We start from the raw sequence: 17,892 nt of genomic DNA on the forward strand, positions 1-17,892 counted from the left end.
GGATATCAACTGCTGGTGGAAGGTCATCAACTCTGTGAAAGAGGCCCTTTGGTCTGCCCGAAGCTTGTTGGTCTCCCAACACTGAGAAGTCCGTAGGGGAATGCTGCCGATCGGCACATTCCAGGCTGCAGGAGTACATGCTGAGGGATGCACTGAAGCTGGGTGCAGCCAATGCAAGGACTAAGTGGAGAAGGACTAGAATTTAGGGTTTTTCTGCCACTGGAGAGGGAGGGGCGGGTTCAGGTGAGGAAGCCCCTTAAATATTGTAAATATGGGATTGGGGTAGCACCCCAGGGAGCCACACGAGTGGCATCGGTGCTGTTTTTTTAATATATAAAAATGTAACGCTAATTGATCCGTACACGAATGTAAAGGTTTGCACTGTTTTACTGTTGTATATAGTTTTTTTTATATGATGAATAGTTTATTTTGGGATAAAAAATTTTGATACTCTCCCACAAGGTCCATACATCCTATAGCTATCTTAAAACTTAAGGAGTTGTGACCACAGTTCCCTAGCTGTTGTCCCACTGAAAGGTGGGTCACCTGGCCGGGCTTGTTACCCAACATCAGGTCCATTACAGCTCCTCCTCTCGTTGGACTATCTACATATTGCTTTAAGAAACCCTCCTGGGCGCACTTAACAAATTCTACCCTGTTTTATCCTCTGACACCAAGGACGTCCCACATCCCAGTTTATATTAGGGAAGTTGAAGTCTCCCACGACAACAACCCTATTAGTTTTACACCTTTCCCTAATCTGCCTGCATATCTGTTCCTCAATGTCCTGGTGGCTATTGGGGAGTGGGGGTGGTGTCTGTAGTATAATCCCATCAGAGTGATTGCACCTTTGTTATTTTTGAGTTCTATCCATATAAACTCAGTGGATGAGCCCTCCATTATGTCCCCTCTGAGTGCAGCTGTGATGTTGTCCCTGAGTAGTAGTGCAACTCCTCCACCCCCACCCCTTTTTACCTCCCCCTCTATCTTTTCTAAAACATTTGAAATGTTGAAACCCTGGAACATTAAGCACCCAGTCCTGTCCCCCTTTCAACCAAGTCTCTGTTATGGCTACAACATGAACTGATCCATGCTCCAAGTTCTTCCCACTAACCCATAATACACCTAGCATTTAAATACACACACTTTAAGCTGTCTGTGTCATAGTGTCTATTACTTTGCTTCTGCCTCCTTTTTTTTTACTGGCCCTGATATCCACCTTCCTTTCAATCCCTCCACTTTCTAACCTGGTGCTTTGGTTCCCATCCCCCTGCCAAACTCTTTTAAACCCTCCCGAGTAGCACTAGCGAACCTCCCAACCAGGATATTGGCTCCCCTCCAGTTGAGGTGCAACCTGTCCTTGTACAGGTCACCCCTGCCCCAGAAGAGGTTCCAATGATCCAAGAACTTGAAACCCTGCCCCGTGCACCAGTTCCTCACCATTCATTCATCTGTTCTATCATCCTATTCCTGCTGTGACTAGCACGTGGCACTGGGAGTAATCCAGAGATTACTACCTTGGTCCCGCTCTATGGCCTCCTTCCTAACTCCCTATACTCAGTGCTGGACCTCTTTCCCCCTTTCTACCTATGTCATTGATGCCAACTTGCACCACAACCACTGGATGCTCACTCTCCCCTTTGAGAATATTCTGCAGCTGCTCTGAGATATCCTCGACCCTAGTACCTGGGAGACAGCACATCATTTGGTGTCTCTTTCGTGGCCACAGAATCTCCTGTCTGTCCCCCTAACTATCGAGTCTGCTATCACCATTGCTCTGCCTGACTTTACCCTTTCCTGCTGAGCCACAGAGCTGGCCACAGTGCCACTGACCTGGCTGCTGCGGCTATGCCCTGATGGGTCATCCTGCCCTCTGCGTCCCCACCACCCCCACCCCCCAGCGTCATCCAAAGGGGTATACTTGTTGCTGAGGGGGTATAGTCACAGGGGAGTGTTGTTTAGTGTAGTTTCCCAATATACAGTAGCCAACTCCCATGCCCATTGTTTTATTTGTACTTAAGATCCTGATTTTTAGATTGAATTAAATCACTTTCAGTCTTTATCCAGGATATTTTTGCATTATGAACTACAGGGTCCTCAATTAACCTTTTCTCATTACACAATACAAGATATAAAATGGCCAGTTGCATTGTTGGCTCCTTGACATACTGATCTGGGAAAACAATGTCTTGTACACACCACAAATTCATCCTGCACACTGTTCCTAATTTGACTTGCTTAGCCTATATATTGAGTAAAGTTCCCTATGAATGTTACATGCACTGTTATTTCCTGATTAATGTTATTTGCTATATCACCTTCTGTCCTCTCTTTTGCTATTTTGTTGCTCCACCCAAACTGATTCTCCTTGATTTTTCTGAGCCAAGATCCTTCCCCCCTCTCATTCTTCAATGTCAGGGCTACCCTGCCTCTTTTTGCCTATCTCTAGTGAAAGTTAAGCATTCTGGTATGTTTAATTTCTAGCCTTGGGTGCTATGCATGCAGCAGCATCTGGGTCCATGTTATACTTTGCTGAATTGTGCATGTGTGGAAGTCTGGATCGTGTTGTGTGCACTGCAGCTAGATAGCAGATCTCTACATACTGCCGGCAAACCATTAAGGAGCTTGACTTCTTTCAAGATGCATGGCAACTTGGATTTTTATTTTGGCTTTAAATGCTTTTGTTCCACTTCAAGTCAGTCATGTCAGAGTAGTGTTATGTGTGGATTTATAACCACCATCTGTGCTGGAGGGGGTTCTTGTTTTACAATCTGACTTGCTGTTTACACTAAATATCTAGTGGTGTACACTAAACCTTTTGTCAAATTTGACTTCAGTCACTTTTTATTGTGTGGCTTAATTCATTCCTGCTTTGAGTAATTATTTTGACATATAAGCCTTTATCTATTGTTACAAACCTGATTAAGCAATTTCAGTGAATAAATTGGGAGTGTATTCCACTTTAAAAATAACTGGCATCTGGATTATTGGAGCAAGCAGCAGGCTTTAATTTCAGGTTCTACTTTGTAAAACAAAATGGATCATAACCATATACTGAATGATTTTTAACTGGAAAAATGAAAGAAAACCTTTGGCATTGGATTGGAAGTTCACTTTAAAGCATTCAAGTAAGTGCCACACATTTGTTAACCTTCTGAATGCTGAAACACTTTCTGAAAATTACATCCAAGCCATTCTACAAAATGTGAATTTGTTTATGAACTTCATATGTTCATCATGACGGCATGAGAGTGAAATTGAATTGATGGAATGTCACCATCATGATTAAGTTTAATTTTGAATATCAAAGTTAAAAGTAGAGTTTATTGTCATATGCACAAGTACATGTAGCAGCATCGCAGGCACATAGTGTCTGATACACAACATTCACAATAAAAACATAAATTAAATAAAATTCTTTGAGAGAACACTTAGAACAGAAACAAAGTCCATTGTAGTGCAAAGTGGTCTTGGTGATGCTTTGCTGAAGTAGTGATTAGGGTTGTGTAGATTGGCTCATGAACTGAATGAGTGAAGGGTAGCTGTTCTTGAACCTGCTGGTGTGGGACTTCAGGCTTCTGTACCTCTTGCCTGATGATGGCTGTGAGAAGATGGCATGGCCCAGAGGGTGGGGATCTTTGGTTGTTGCTTTGAGGCAGTGCCTCATGCAGATAATACCAATGTCTTCAATAGTCATGGTGAAAATGGCTGTTTGGCTTTTGGTTGTTCCTGAAAAAGGTTACTAGTTCAGCTGCAGGTCTGTCAGTGGTCTGATTATTACCAGTAATATTCTCTTGGCTACCTTACAAATTTGACATTATATGCTACTCTTATTTTGAATGAAAATTGTTAACTCACTGATGACTATTCAGGAATTAACCAGCTTTTAAAACATTAGTGCAGGCAATCTACATTCACAATGATAGTTTGCAAACTGAAATGTGTCCATATCCTTGAACAAAACAAATGCATAAATTTGAAATCTTGACTGCTGCTTATTGTCACTTCAGTACAAGAAATCTTGCCTAATATGCGTGTAAATTTGGGCTAATGTGGCTGAACATAATGAACTTCAGTTGATAAATAGAACAAGACACTCCATTTTCAAGAATAACTCCATCTGAAGGTTAGCATTGCCAAAATGTTGCTTCTCTGCTCAAATTAACAAGGTTCTTTGCAATCTCTCCACCATCCTCAGTTTTTTTCTATTGTCTGTTTTCTGCCAGTAGTTTTCCAGTATTTTGTTTCTAATGACTCTAGCTCATGTCAGGATTGTTTGGCAAATTGACTGGAGCCATGTATCTGAGCCTAATTTTCAGTTTGCAGAGGAAGTAGCAGAACATACTAATTGTCCTATCTGCTCTCCGCCCGCACCCCCTGCCACACTCCTCAATTTTGAGCAAAACACGAGTTCAACAGATTTTGGCTTTGACTAGTCTCCAGGCTAAAGACCAAACTAGGTGATTCTTTGCTGACTAAACATGAGAAATACTGAAGATCACTTTGAATATTTATTTAGGCAGTGCATCTCCTAAACATGTACATGGCATCTATGAATGTTGAAATGCCAAAATGTTTTGCAGAGGCACAAGCAGAAAAAAAGTCAGAGTTAATAACTGAGATAAAGGAAGGGATTGTTAAAATCTTCGACTGGGAGGTGGGGAAAGTCAGGCTTGAATCACTGTGGTTGCAGCATGTGGTCTTTCTAGTTTTTAGAGCAGTTCATGTAATCTCACTCCCCCACCCTCCTAGCCCTTCAAATTTTCTCTTCAGATATGTGGCTGGCTCCTTTTTGAACATACCATTGAATGTATCTTAATACTATCCCTGGCAACACGTTCCGGCCTCTGGCTGCTCACTTTTTGGTTTTGCCAAGTGTCTTTTATTCTGTCTTTCCTAGATAACGACACCACCAAGGAGATCAGTTTCTCTGCCTTGATCCTTCATGATTTTAAACACCTCTTAGACCCATCTCAACTTCCTTTGTTCCAAGGACAACATCCCCAGCTTTTGTCTATCCACATAATTAAAGTCTGTCATCATTGTAATCATTTTAATAAATCTCTTCTAAACTTTCTTTAAAGCTTTTACTACTTCCATAAGGTGTCCACACACTCCTCCAGTTTTGTCAGACATCTTGTTGCTCTTTCTGTCTCTCTCTGCTTCTATTAACCCATTGACTCTCAGACTTATTCTCCTGGCATCCTTGACCTCTCCCTATGAGAGAGTCTCCCTTTGTCTTCTCCATTCATCCCCAACCTTCTCTGCAAAGTTCAGGTGAAGGCCCTTCCACCTGAAACATTCACTATTTCTCTTTTAACAGATACTGCCTGACTTGTTTTATTTTAAATTTAAGATGTGGGAGGGGCAGTGTTAAGGAGATAATGGATCAATGTGAGCTAAGTACCAGCAGCTGATGTTTTGGATGAAGTAAAGTTTGCGGTGTATAGGAGGCTGGATAGGAGAGCATTAAAATCACTTGAGTATGAAGGTGACATAATGAATAGGTAAGGGTTTCTATAGTAGATTGATCTTGTTAATATTAATGTTGAAATAAATTGCTTTAATGGTGATTTTTGCATTTGAATCTTGTCTCTGTTGAATAGAATTCCTGCATGGTGAACAGTTCAGATTGAGTTGTTGGCTGGATTGAGTATGGAATTGGTGATTAACAGTTGTGAAGCTGAAGATTTTTTTTGCACCTCCCAGTGTTTAGCTGGAGGAAAAGAGTGTTAGGTCTATAGTGGAAGAGTTGTTTGAGGTTGAATTTGATGTCATAAGTATGCAGCTTGATATACCCGTGGCCGTAGATGAAGGTGCCTAGGACTGGTATTGGTTTATTATTATCACTTGTACCGAGGTACAGTGAAAAGCTTGTCTTGCATACTGATCGTACAGGTCAATTCATTACACAGTGCAGTTACATTGAGTTAGTACAGAGTGCATTGATGTAGTACAGGTAAGAACAATAACAGTATAGAGTAAAGTGTCACAGCTACAGAGTGCAGTGCAATAAGGTGCAAGGTCACAACAAGGTAGATCGTGAGGTCATAGTCCATCTCATTGTATAAGGGAACCGTTATAGTCTTATCACAGTGGGGTAGAAGCTGTCCTTAAGCCTGGTGGTACGTGCCCTCAGGCTCCTGTATCTTAAACCCAATGGAAGAAGAGAGAATGTGGGTGGGTGGGGTCTTTGATTCTGCTGGCTGTTACACCAAGACAATGAGATGTAAAGATGAGTCCAAGGAGTGGAGGCTGGTGTCTGTGATGCGCTGGGCTGTGTCCACAACTCTCTGCAGCTTCTTGCAGTCCTGGGCACGGCTGTACCAAGCCGTGATAATCCAGATTGGATGCTTTCTACGGTGCGTTGGTGAGAGTCAAAGGAGTAGGTAGGATGGGGCCAATGTCTTTACTTGACGAGTGGGAGATAAAGTGCAGGTCAGTGGAATAATTATTAGAACTGAAATGAGGGTAGCAGAGAGGCTGATAACGGAGAGGAACTGGAGGGTAATGGTAAGATCATCAGGTGGAAAAGATAAGAGGGGTGTATAATGTGTTGCAGGCATTGTGGCAATTAAAGTGATTGAGAATGGTAGTAAACTTATCTGGTTCAACATTGCTGTAATGTGATCATAAGTTAAGAAACAGACAATTGTAATTCTAGCCCTTACCTATGTGACTTGACTGTTGCATGAATTTCATAGGTTGATGTAGGAACAGTCTATCTAGATGGAGATGAAAGCAAAATGCTGGAAACATCAACAGGTCAGGCAGCATCTGTGGAGAGATAAAAAGTAATATTTCAGGTTGAAGACCTTCCATCAGATGGAGACTGGTTTTTAAACCAGCTTCTAAAGCAAACTTTGTAATATCAGTAGTAAATATTTTGCAGTTTGCTTTTTCAAATTGCATTATTCAGTCTAAACCGGGAGTTGCCTGTTTATTTTGGTGCTCTCATGTTCATCTGAGGAAATGAATACATCATGAGTTTTCCAGTGGCACTTTTGTCTTTGTAGAAAAGGCTTTATAATGGGAGTTATTGAATGGTAATTTGCTTATTCATTGCATATAACAAAGGTATCTATGCTATAAGTAAAATGTTTAATTACTCTAAAAGTCATTAAAGGCACAAATTAAGTCTGCTCTGAGTGCTAATTGCATTCTACAACAGCCAAAAGCATTTAAGAATTTGTCTCCCTTGCTTGTTAAGTATTATTAAGTATTTAAGTTTTTGTATTTGCAAGGGAAAATGGGTTCATCTTTTAACCTAACCCTGCTCTCAATTTATTTCAAAGTTTATGCATTTTAATGATTTAATATCATGAATGTTCAGCACTGAAATAAAATTTCACAAAATTAATCCTTCATTAAACTCTCTCCAACTCTGCATCTAATCTGTTTATGCACTTTTGTGATTCGGGGTGAAGAAATCTTGGGCAATGCTCTTAATCAGCTTGTTTATTATGTGACTAATGCTGCAGTTAAGCTTTGTTTTCAAAACCATCAGCTTACCTTGACTCTAGATGTTTTGCAAACTATAATCAGAACAGTGCAACAAATGAAGTGATTCAGGTCGCCTCCAGACTTCATCTGGGACATCGTACCCAATTAAATTTTAGTTGTCCATCTGGTCCAAAAAAAATCTGGGGCACCCTGGTGCCAAATGGCATTGTGATGCCTTGGCTATGACTATAATCCAGAGTACTTTCCACAGGGAAATAAAGACATTGCATTTTGCAGTATTTTTCAATGCAAGGAAAGAGAATATTTTAAACGTAAATAGTTTACTGGTGCCTTTGTAAGATTTAGTTTAATGGTACGATAGAGTGCTCCTTTAAGTTACTGGACTAGCAGCCAGATTTCTGGACCATTGATCCATGACTTGAGTTTGAATCTCACTATGGTAGCTTAGGAATGTAAATTCCAATAATTAAATTAAATGTTTATTTTGAAGGATATTTGTCTTTGCGCGGCAACCATAAATATACTGGATGGTTGTTAAAAAGGCATCCAATTCTCTGCCTTTCTTCGGGAAAGGAAATGTATCATTCCCAGATCTGTCTTATATGGTTGACTCTTGATTCAGGGCAATTAAAAGTAAACAATAATTGTTGGTGTTGCCAGTAACATTCAAGTTCTGTGAATGGCAAAAAAAAAATCTGCCTTGGATGCAGTTGGAAGCAAGTGTAATCAATGGTTAGAATTACTGTATGGATTAATCTTTCATTATGTTCTATGGTACTGAATTTGTTAGCATCTGTTACCAAAATTATAGTCCTGAATTGTCCAGTCAATTAATTCTTTGTTAATCAAACTGTGAGTCTAGTGTCAGGTTTCCAGTGATATACCCATAATTCCTGAGTTTTACTCTTTCTATAAATAAAGATACTTTTTCTTTTCCAATGTATTATTCAAAATACAATAATTACTATATTGTGTATAGTCTTAAAACAATAATGGTTCAAATTGTGCAGCAGTCAAGTCATTAAGCTTGTTGTTAATTGGGCACCCAGGAGCCTTGGGTTGGGAGAGGCATTGCATATTGAGATGGTACTGGGTTTTCAGCTGACGTGTAATTGAATTAGCTAGCACATCGTTGGGACTGAAGTGAATGATGGACACTTTTTAATGTGCAGAATCCTTTCTTGTCACTGCTCTCACATTTGAAACTGCCTTATGCAGAGTTGTAACACTTTGCCATGACTAACAGAATTGGGTTGTTTAACCAAAATTAATTTCCTTTTCAAGCGCAAGAATAATTACTTAGTTACGATATCAATTGAGGAAGGGGAGTGAAGGGAGGGTATTAGGGAGGGAGTGGACTGCATTTGCGTTTTGAGTCAAATTGAACTGCCATGGATTTGGTGTGTATTTTAAATACCGATCCTTGGAAAGTTACTGGAATCGCCTTCAGCATAATTGTATGATGGTTGTAAGATAATATTGAGGATTTTTCATTTGAGCTATGAACCAACAACTTTTTTATGAACCATCTTTTTAATGTAGGGCACGTTCCAAAGGGCTTTACAGAAAAATAAGTTAACAATAGTAAGATGTAGTGGTTATCAAAATCTTGATGAGAAAGATGTGTTTAAGTGAATGACTAATGCAAACTGGGAATGGCAGTTGAGATGGATTGAAACTGCCAGTGATGGACCGTGCAGGAAATGTATGGAAAAACTGCAGTTAGTGAACCAAAAGATATGGAGAGAAATATAACAGTGAAGCAGGTTGCAGGGGCATGTGGTGGTATAAGGGTTAATAGGTAAATTAAAGGCTTTTTTAAAAAAAATTGTTCAGGAAAATAAAAATATGAAGTTCGGAGCAGTATGCTGGGAGTGCTTGAGGGCATTGGGGCAATTCTTAGGAGTACTTTTCAAATCCTTGGGATGCAGAGTAACACTTTAAAACCAATTAAATATTTGAAACATAGTCTCTGTTTTGCGAATAAATACAACAGCCAATTTGTGTACAATCAGCACCAAGGTGATCGCCTGGTTAATTTGTTTTTGATAGTACTTGGGGGAATAAATATTAGTCGGGAACTGAGTGAGTTCCCCTCCCTTTCAATTATCTTCCATTAAAGATAGAAAAATGGAGGAGTATGTGGGAAGGAATGGTTAGATTGATCTTAGAGTAGGTTAAAAGGTCAGCACAACATCGTGGGCCAAAGGGTCTGCACTGTGCTGTTATGTTCTATGTTTTTATGGGAGCATAGTTTAATGTTTAACACAAATGTCGGCATCTGTGATGAGAAGTCCTTAATACAACTGAAATATCAGCCCAGATTGTTCAAATTTTTATTTAGGTCTTGAAGCTATGAGATGGATTTGTGGTCAAACAGCTTGCCAGAACTTTGCACCATCTAATTTAAAAACTAGCTTGTGGTCCTAGAGAAGGTTGGAGTCTGCCTGAAAGTAATACAATGTTTGGAGAAAACAGTCTGTTGTGATTTTTCTTGTTCCATAATGTAGATTTTTTTCCCCTCCTCTTTCACCACCCCCGCCGCCCCTCCCCAATTGAATGCCATGTTATAAGTGGAGATGGGTTCCTTTGGGATATTTTTCTCTGAACAGTAATGCCCCCATGGGCATGCAGTCTATAGGCAAGGGAATTCTGAAAGGAAGGGGTTGCTGTCGTAATTAGCTAGAAATGGATGTTACATTGATACGAACAAAGATACTTTATCAATACAAGAGATTTCAGTGTCATTTTCCAAAGCATATCTCTTAAATGGCCTCCTGCTGTGAACTGGTAGCCTACATGCTGTAAGAGCAATTTTTATTCTGTACCTCAAATTTTTAGTGATTTGTGAACTTCTGTTGCCTGAACTGGTGTAATGTGGGGGTACACCGTAGTTTATACCAGATAAATGAGTGATATTGTTTTTTTTTGAGTTAATTTTGATTCTTTCAAAACTTAATTTTAGACTGCTGGCAGTAGATGCTGTTGTGACTGATAAAGTAGTAGAACGATGCTGTCAAACAGATGAAAGCTAGTACTGTTGTAGGATATTATCTTGTAGGGCAGGAGCATGATCAGGTGGAGCAAGTTAGGCATCCTTGCTGGAATACCAAAGGTGAAGTTATGAGACAGCAAATCATACTTCTGTAAGGTTCATTGTGTAGGTAAAAAGTCTTGTCGTTTTGAAAGGTGATCAAAACCAAAAGAAGTAGGAAATCATGATCAAAAAGTAGGTTTGTTAATTGCGGTGCAGAGTTTGGGATTGGATTTCCAATAATTTCTTTATTGTCTTGCACCATCTCCAGTGACAGAGCAAAACACAAGCACCTAATGCAAAAAAAAGCAGATAAAGGACAGAGGAGCAGTGGGGTAGGCTGCAAAAGAAAGCAATAGGCAATACACCTGTAACTCAATAAACCTTTTATAAGAATGCTTAAAGTCAATTCTGAACAAGGAAATCAAATGCTAAAAAGTCAGACAATGATCAGGACATTAGTACGAAAGACATGGACAAAATTATGCACAAAAGAGATGAGATCAAGAAGAAATGAGGGGGTGGGGAATAAATTCAGTCAAAGACATTCAAATGTGAGATTCAGACAGCTCTTTGCAACCAAATTGGAGGATTTGATTCTCTTGGAGGTTATTGTAGGCATCTAGTATTGAATAAGTGTAACCATTGCTACTTTAATCCCTCAGAGTAAGTACTATGTACTGTGGTGCAGAACCAGAAAGGAAAATCCTGTGTAAATTTCAAGTCTGTACCAAGTTTGTTCCCCCCCAGTCAAGGTACCACTGGGACAAGAGTCAACTAACCAAATTTGTAAGCTTCACTGATCCTCCATCATTGCAGTGGTTGAAGTGTGTACCATCCATAAAATGTGCTGTAGTTACTTACCTAGACTTAAACAACTCTTCCCAAACTCTTAACTTCTGCCCAGAGTAGTAACACCCTCCCATGCAGGTTACCCTCCAAGTTGCACACCATCCTGTCTGGAAATCTGTCACCATTCCTGTCTTGTTGCTGGGTTTTAAATCCTGGAACTCACAATCACTTTATGGGAGCACCTTCAAGACTACAGTAGTTATTTCTGATTTAAATCATTAAAGTTTTTTTAAAATATCCCAAAAGTTAGTACGTAAATTGGTATTTGAAAATCCAAAAGATTTTGTTATATTGTTATTCCTTGTCTGGTTTCATATTTTCACAATCATTTATCTCCCATATGTTGCATTGTGGTATTTATATGAGCAGTGGGATTCTGCAGGAATTTATATCTTTTGGAAACTTTCTGTTGTAGGCAAAGTAATAAAAGAAACAATTCTGAAAATGTGAAGACTACAATGTTCTTGAATCAGTTTTGTATTTTGTCGACAGCCAATTTTCACACAGTGAGGTGAACGACCAGTTAATCTTAAGATTTTCTACAAAATGATACATTAAAAATATCCCATGAGGATAGAGTATAGAAATCCTGAATTTGAAGTAATTGATGTGCCCTTGGTGCTTTCTTAAGATTAATGGAAGATAAAAGGAAAGGACTTGCATTTGTATTGTTCTTTGCATGTACTCTGGTTTCACAGCAAGTGGATTACTTAAATTCTGGAAAATCCGGCACTTCAGTTGGAGAAGCAGGCTATTTATCAACCCATAATGTTGCTTGACGGTTCACACTGAGCAAATCTGTTGTTCACCCTGTGGTCAAATCTCTCAAATTGTTCAAATCATTAATACTTCTACTGAACCATCTTCTGAAATTAGATGCAAAATGTTTGCATTCCTGAGTTTGGGACTGCATTGTGACTGGTTATTTAGCACTTCACTATCCATACATGTACTCTGTACAGTGTTGATCTGTTCTAGCTCTCTTGGCTCAGGGTAAAAATACTTCTCAAGTAAAAGATACCAGAAGACAAAAAAAAAGGTTTATTAGTTTGCCAAATGTGTTTAAAGCAGTGTGTTGAATATGGCCATGAAATTTCCATTCCCTTAGCTAATGAGGTGCATTGGTTTTGTTGTTTATCACTGGTTCACCTGTAGGAACCCCTGTTACAGGATTTAAATTTATAATGTATGGAAAAGGATCAGTAAGTGATAGTTTGGTAATGTGTCAAAAGTGCCTCTCCAAATAAGATACAAATTGCAGTTCGGTTAAATTGGTTGTTCATCTTCCATTTTGTTGTGGAAGAGCCTGAATGTTAACTATCTTCCCTCTAGAGACGTTTGGTGACCTGTATTTACAGTACTTCAAGGTTCCAGATTTTTAGTATTTGAAATTTATTTCTAAAGTGGCATTATTCAGATTAAGTAAAAATTTAAACAGTCGGAAGGGATTTCAACCAAAGTTTGAGTAGATAAGTTAAATATCTGTATCAGCTTCTGATAGTTGAAACTTTATTTTGCAGGAAGACCTTCAAAGTGAATGATATGCTGGCCAAAGTAGAGAAGATGAGGGGAGAGCAGGAATCTCCCAGGTAAGTTGGTTTCACAGTGGTTGAAAGTGTTCTGTAGCTTAATGTGGCTGTTTTGTTCCTTTACTATTTTTAGTAGAATCATTCCAGCACAACAAGAAGTCATTTTTGATTCTGTGCAATGTTTCTTCATCAGACTGCAAAGGTTACAATTGAGAATAGAGGTGGGAATGAGCATTGCTTGAGAATAAGAGTCTGAAGGGACTATAAGCATTGATCTGGTAGATGTGTAAAATGGCAAAATGTTTTTAATTTGGCAAATCTATATACGCCACAGTCAATTAACAAATGACAAAAATGTATGGATTGAAAATTGAGAACTGGGGAATATGTTCCTATCTTAGACTTGCAATAAGATTCTGCATTTTCTCTCCTTTCCCTGATGTGACATTTCATTTTTATTGCTTCCAATTGTTAATTTTCACAAAATCCTAGTTCAAAGTTCGGATCCCTTGGATTCCTCCAGCCCATTAATTTTGAGTCTAATGCAAGAAATAATTTTGTGAATTGTAACAGCAGAAAATAGCTTCCTTGTTGATGAAGGCATAATCCAATGGTTATGAATTGTGCATTAATAGAAAATTGTTCTGAGATTTTTTAAATAGCTAAGTTCTTCTACAACTAGAATCTTCTAATTTCATTGATATCTGGGAATGTGACACAAATAGGTATCAACTGGAGCATCTTTTGTTTCATTGAGGTAAATGTACAACTTTTGAGAGCATTAATTAACCATAGATGAAAATTTGTCCATAATTAAAAAAATTAGTTCAATAGGCGACAAGGTTAATGTGTGCGTGCTATTTGGTGTATGTGGAGGGGATAATACATGACTACTGGTTCTGACATTGTCAAATTTTCATCACTGTCCCATTATTGCAATCAACAGGAAACTGGGTGATTTGCTGTAGGAAGGACAACCTATTAGCTATCTCCCAGTGGAAATTTAATGTCTTGGTGATTGCATATGGACATTAGTACAAAAAAAAGCAAGAGTAGAGAAGTTGGCCCCTCATTTCTGCTGCACCATTCAACAAGAACATACTGTAGTTGGTCTTTCAGTTTAGTGTCACTTTCCAGCATTACTCCATAATCCCTTAATATCTAAAAGTCTGTCTTGAATGTACTTGGTGACAACTTTCTCACCCCTACTAGGTAGAGAATTCCTGATTCACTACCATCTGGGAGAGGAAACAGTCTCTGTCTTAACTAGCTAAATCCTGGCCATTTTAAACACTTCAGCCAGGGCAAACATTGACTCTCTCTCGATCCCTATGAATTGTGTATATCACAGTCAGATAATCTCTGTCTCCTAAAGGAAAGTGTAAGACCTCAGCCTGTTTCAACTGTCTGCAACTAATCACCCAACTTTGTTGCACTCTTTCCTCTTTTGCAAGTTTAATCTTCTGTTGGTAGTCCTGTATATACTTCCTGGTGTTGCCTCATTAGGTCTTATATAATTCTGGTAGTGTCTTAAATCTTTATAATGAAGGCCAATGAACCATTTTACTCCCTAACTGCTTTCTGCACCTGCATGTCCACCATTCCCAGAAGCCTTTCTGCATTCTTCTCCCAGCCCTCACTGCCACTCGCACACACGTTGCCCTTGGTTTCCCCTCCTCCTCTGCCCTTAGCAATCTAGACTGTGATATAGATTGTGAACAGCATGGTCCCTGGTATCGATTCTTTCAACTCCCTACTAGTCACCTCCTGAACCCAAAAACAACACATTTATTCCTATGGTCACTGCCCCTTAACTAGTTCTCAATCAACATCAGTATATCTTGTCTCCCTAACTCCACCAATCCCCTTCCATCCACCCACCTCATGCTCTAATTCTGTTTAATAATCTCTTGCATGGTACCTTAGCAAAGGCATTCAGAAAGTGTAAATGTACCACACCTTGTTTGCCCTTATTTATTATGCCTTTTAAAGAAAAGCCAACAGATTTTTCAAATGTTTTTTCCCTTTCATAACTTCATGTTGATTCTGCCCCATTCCTATTAAGTTTCATCTTACCACATTTTGTATTAATGTTATCAGTTAAAATATCAAACAGTTCAAATAAATTATTTTTAAAAATTATTGGCTCATTGTATTTCCAACACAGTAACATTAGAAAACAAAATCTGATCTTTAAAACTAGTGGTATTAACTTGTACATATGTGAGACTCCTGAAGTTACTGTCAGTTTCATGTGTAATGATATTGAAGCCTATGGTTTCACAGTGGTCAATGCCTTAAATAAGAAATGCACTAAATCCTGTGTCCACTGATTCAGTTGGTACTGTATACTGTTTCTTATGTTGTCTGACTTCCTGTGAAGTTAAGTCTGAACACTTAAATGTGTGTTTTGGCCACAGCTAGTTCCTTGGCTATCTTAACTTTCCTACTCGCCATACTGCAATCAGGTGAAATGAATTGTTTTTAACGATGAATTGTTCCTTTTGACTGATGTTTAAATTGGGTGGATGGAGGTTTACAGAACATGTGTTCATGGCTCACCTGGATTTGAATATTCCAAATAAACTTGCACCGAGATCTGTTTATATTATTAAGAATTACCATATTTTCATGATTACCATATGTATTTGTATTGTATGGTATTGTAAAAGGTGGAACTTGATCCCTAATAATATAGAGCTATGGAGTTGCAATGCCAACTGTTTGGTTCTGTTACAAAGGTTAATTGATGTCTTACAAAAAGGATTGTATGACTAGGTTTTTAAGTAATGAATTACTGTTTTTGCACACAACTGAGCTGCAAGGGAATTGATTTTTTTTTTATTTCTCCCCAGTTTGACAGCTCATTTGCAACTTACGTTTACTGGTTTCTTCCATAAAAATGGTATGTATGTTAGTTATTGTGGGGTCATAGAGAATCCTGAGGGTCCTTATTGAGTGGTGTTACTACACGTTATAGCAGAATATACTCTTAAAATCTCACTTGCTTTTTATTGTGTAATCTCCAGTCCATTTTTGTTCTGTGGAGGCAATAGTAAGGCAGTGGAGGATACATGGTTCATAGTTAGAACTAACACAGTTCTTTATCAATATTTTTGTTTTAAACCAAAATAAAATTCTCACCACAATGTATGGCACAAATTAGATCATGGTTCCTTGCCGTATATTGAGATGTGAGCCGTTCAATGGGAGAACATGCTTGCTATTTGATTTGGGTTATTTAAATAATACAAATTGATGTAACTTTGACAAATGTTTGCTCCTTAAGGCATTGAGCCATAGCAACCAAAATGATTCCAAGTATGCGTTGAGTTAGCTCAACTGCATCCTTGGTATAATTGGTCTTGGTGATCCTGGTTTTGGTGGGGGGGTGGCTGGAAATTGGCCATGGTTAGAGTTTGTAATTACTATCCTATAACTTATGAAAAGCAAGATATGGATATTCCATGAAGGTGAGACAGGGCAGGCTCATTTGTCCACCTGCTGCCATTTGCACAAGGAGCAAGATGTTTAAATAATATGTCCCCAAAAATCCCAGGGAAAAGCAGCTTGCAGAAAAGGAGTGGAGAAGATGGTGAGAAAAGAAATAATTGGGGCTAAAAATGTAAGAAATGGGAACAAGGTTAGGCCATGGGTTCCCCTGCCATTCAATCAGATAATGGTGGATTAAGGGGGAATGGGTCGTAGGATGTCAATAACCAAATGCAATACTGTTTGGGCAAAGATAATTTCCACTTATTACTTCAATGTTAAATGACAATATATCCCATGAGTTAAATAAGTAATTGCATTACAGTGGATTAGGAAACTAGTTACTATTCCTCCTAATTACTTTTCAACTAGTTCTGCATGTGGATGGAATTAATACATGATTTTAATAGCTTTTTGTTTTCTCTTCAACCCTTTTGCATTCTAAATAGGTTTGCCTTATGCTTCATCCTTCATCTTGGTATTGGTTTATTGACCTAGGTAAAATGTATTACCTACACAAGATAACAACATAAGAATGAAATAGATAATGGTTGGGGAACTAAAAGGGTCAGATGAGAATTGTAACTGCAGAAGATCAGTCATGACATTTCAGATTTGTAACCATTCTGATCAAAAACTGAAAAAAGATGTATGTTTTAGTACTTCTGGGAGGAAAATAGAAAGAGGAAGTAGAAGTATGAAACTTGGTTTTTACATTATCTACAAACTGAACCACTGAATGTAAAAATCCATTAGTGACATGATGTGAAATATGAAATGGACAGAACAACTTAGGGTGGGAAGTAAAAAGATGAGATTCACAAACAGAAGCTGGATAAAATGAGAGCATATCCAGCAATTGCAGACTTCATTTTAACATTTAAACAAAAATAATCTGCCTGCCTAGCAGCTTTGTGCTATTCTGTAGAACCTTTTGAGAGGGGGGGAACACTCTACTGGGTCAAAGTTTGCAAACATTAATTTCCAGCAAGAAGCAAGGAGAACTGTTATACAGGTGCTGAGGCAAATGCTATTTCTGTTGCCTGAAGTTAGTTAATTAAGCACAGGTGACCACATTTTTGAGTTTCCCAGATTTATGCAGCTTGACTACCCATTGGAAAATACTTGGCTATCATTTCTCCCCTTCTATTGTGAGTAATTGGTTCCCTGTTGTATGAGTAAATGCAGCTTTCGTTTCTTTGCTTCTGATGCTTTTTCCTTTGAAGCTCTATTCCGTTCCTGTAAAGGTTTAAACCAACAAAATAACAAAAACCAGGAAATGTAATCAACAGTGTAGTCAAATGTAGTTGAACTTTTCCCAGGTCAGTTCAGAGCACAGTGTGATTAAATCTTTTATAGCTCTACATTAAGTGACATAGTAGACCTCTACATTTCTTGCTGAACAGTCAGATGTCGCGGCTAAAATGGTGCGTTTCTGGCCTCCCAGGTCACAGCATCCTCTGGATAAAAGCATGTGCAGGAAACCTACTGTGCCTGTGTGCTGCTTCAGTTCAGCTAGGA

General features: G+C 38.7%; 1 protein-coding gene across 1 annotated transcript in view; it reads left to right on the forward strand.

Annotated features, from left to right (window-relative positions):
- Positions 1-17,892, forward strand: part of suz12b (SUZ12 polycomb repressive complex 2 subunit b) — a 71,839-nt gene that overhangs the window by 14,370 nt on the left and 39,577 nt on the right. Inside the window, exons 4-5 of the mRNA XM_052032960.1 lie at positions 12,871-12,939; positions 15,735-15,784. Coding sequence (XP_051888920.1) covers positions 12,871-12,939; positions 15,735-15,784 — 119 coding nt within the window. The remainder of the gene's footprint in view (positions 1-12,870; positions 12,940-15,734; positions 15,785-17,892) is intronic.

This window comes from Pristis pectinata, chromosome 18 (assembly GCF_009764475.1).
Source record: "Pristis pectinata isolate sPriPec2 chromosome 18, sPriPec2.1.pri, whole genome shotgun sequence".
In the NCBI taxonomy this organism is placed as follows: domain Eukaryota; kingdom Metazoa; phylum Chordata; class Chondrichthyes; order Rhinopristiformes; family Pristidae; genus Pristis; species Pristis pectinata.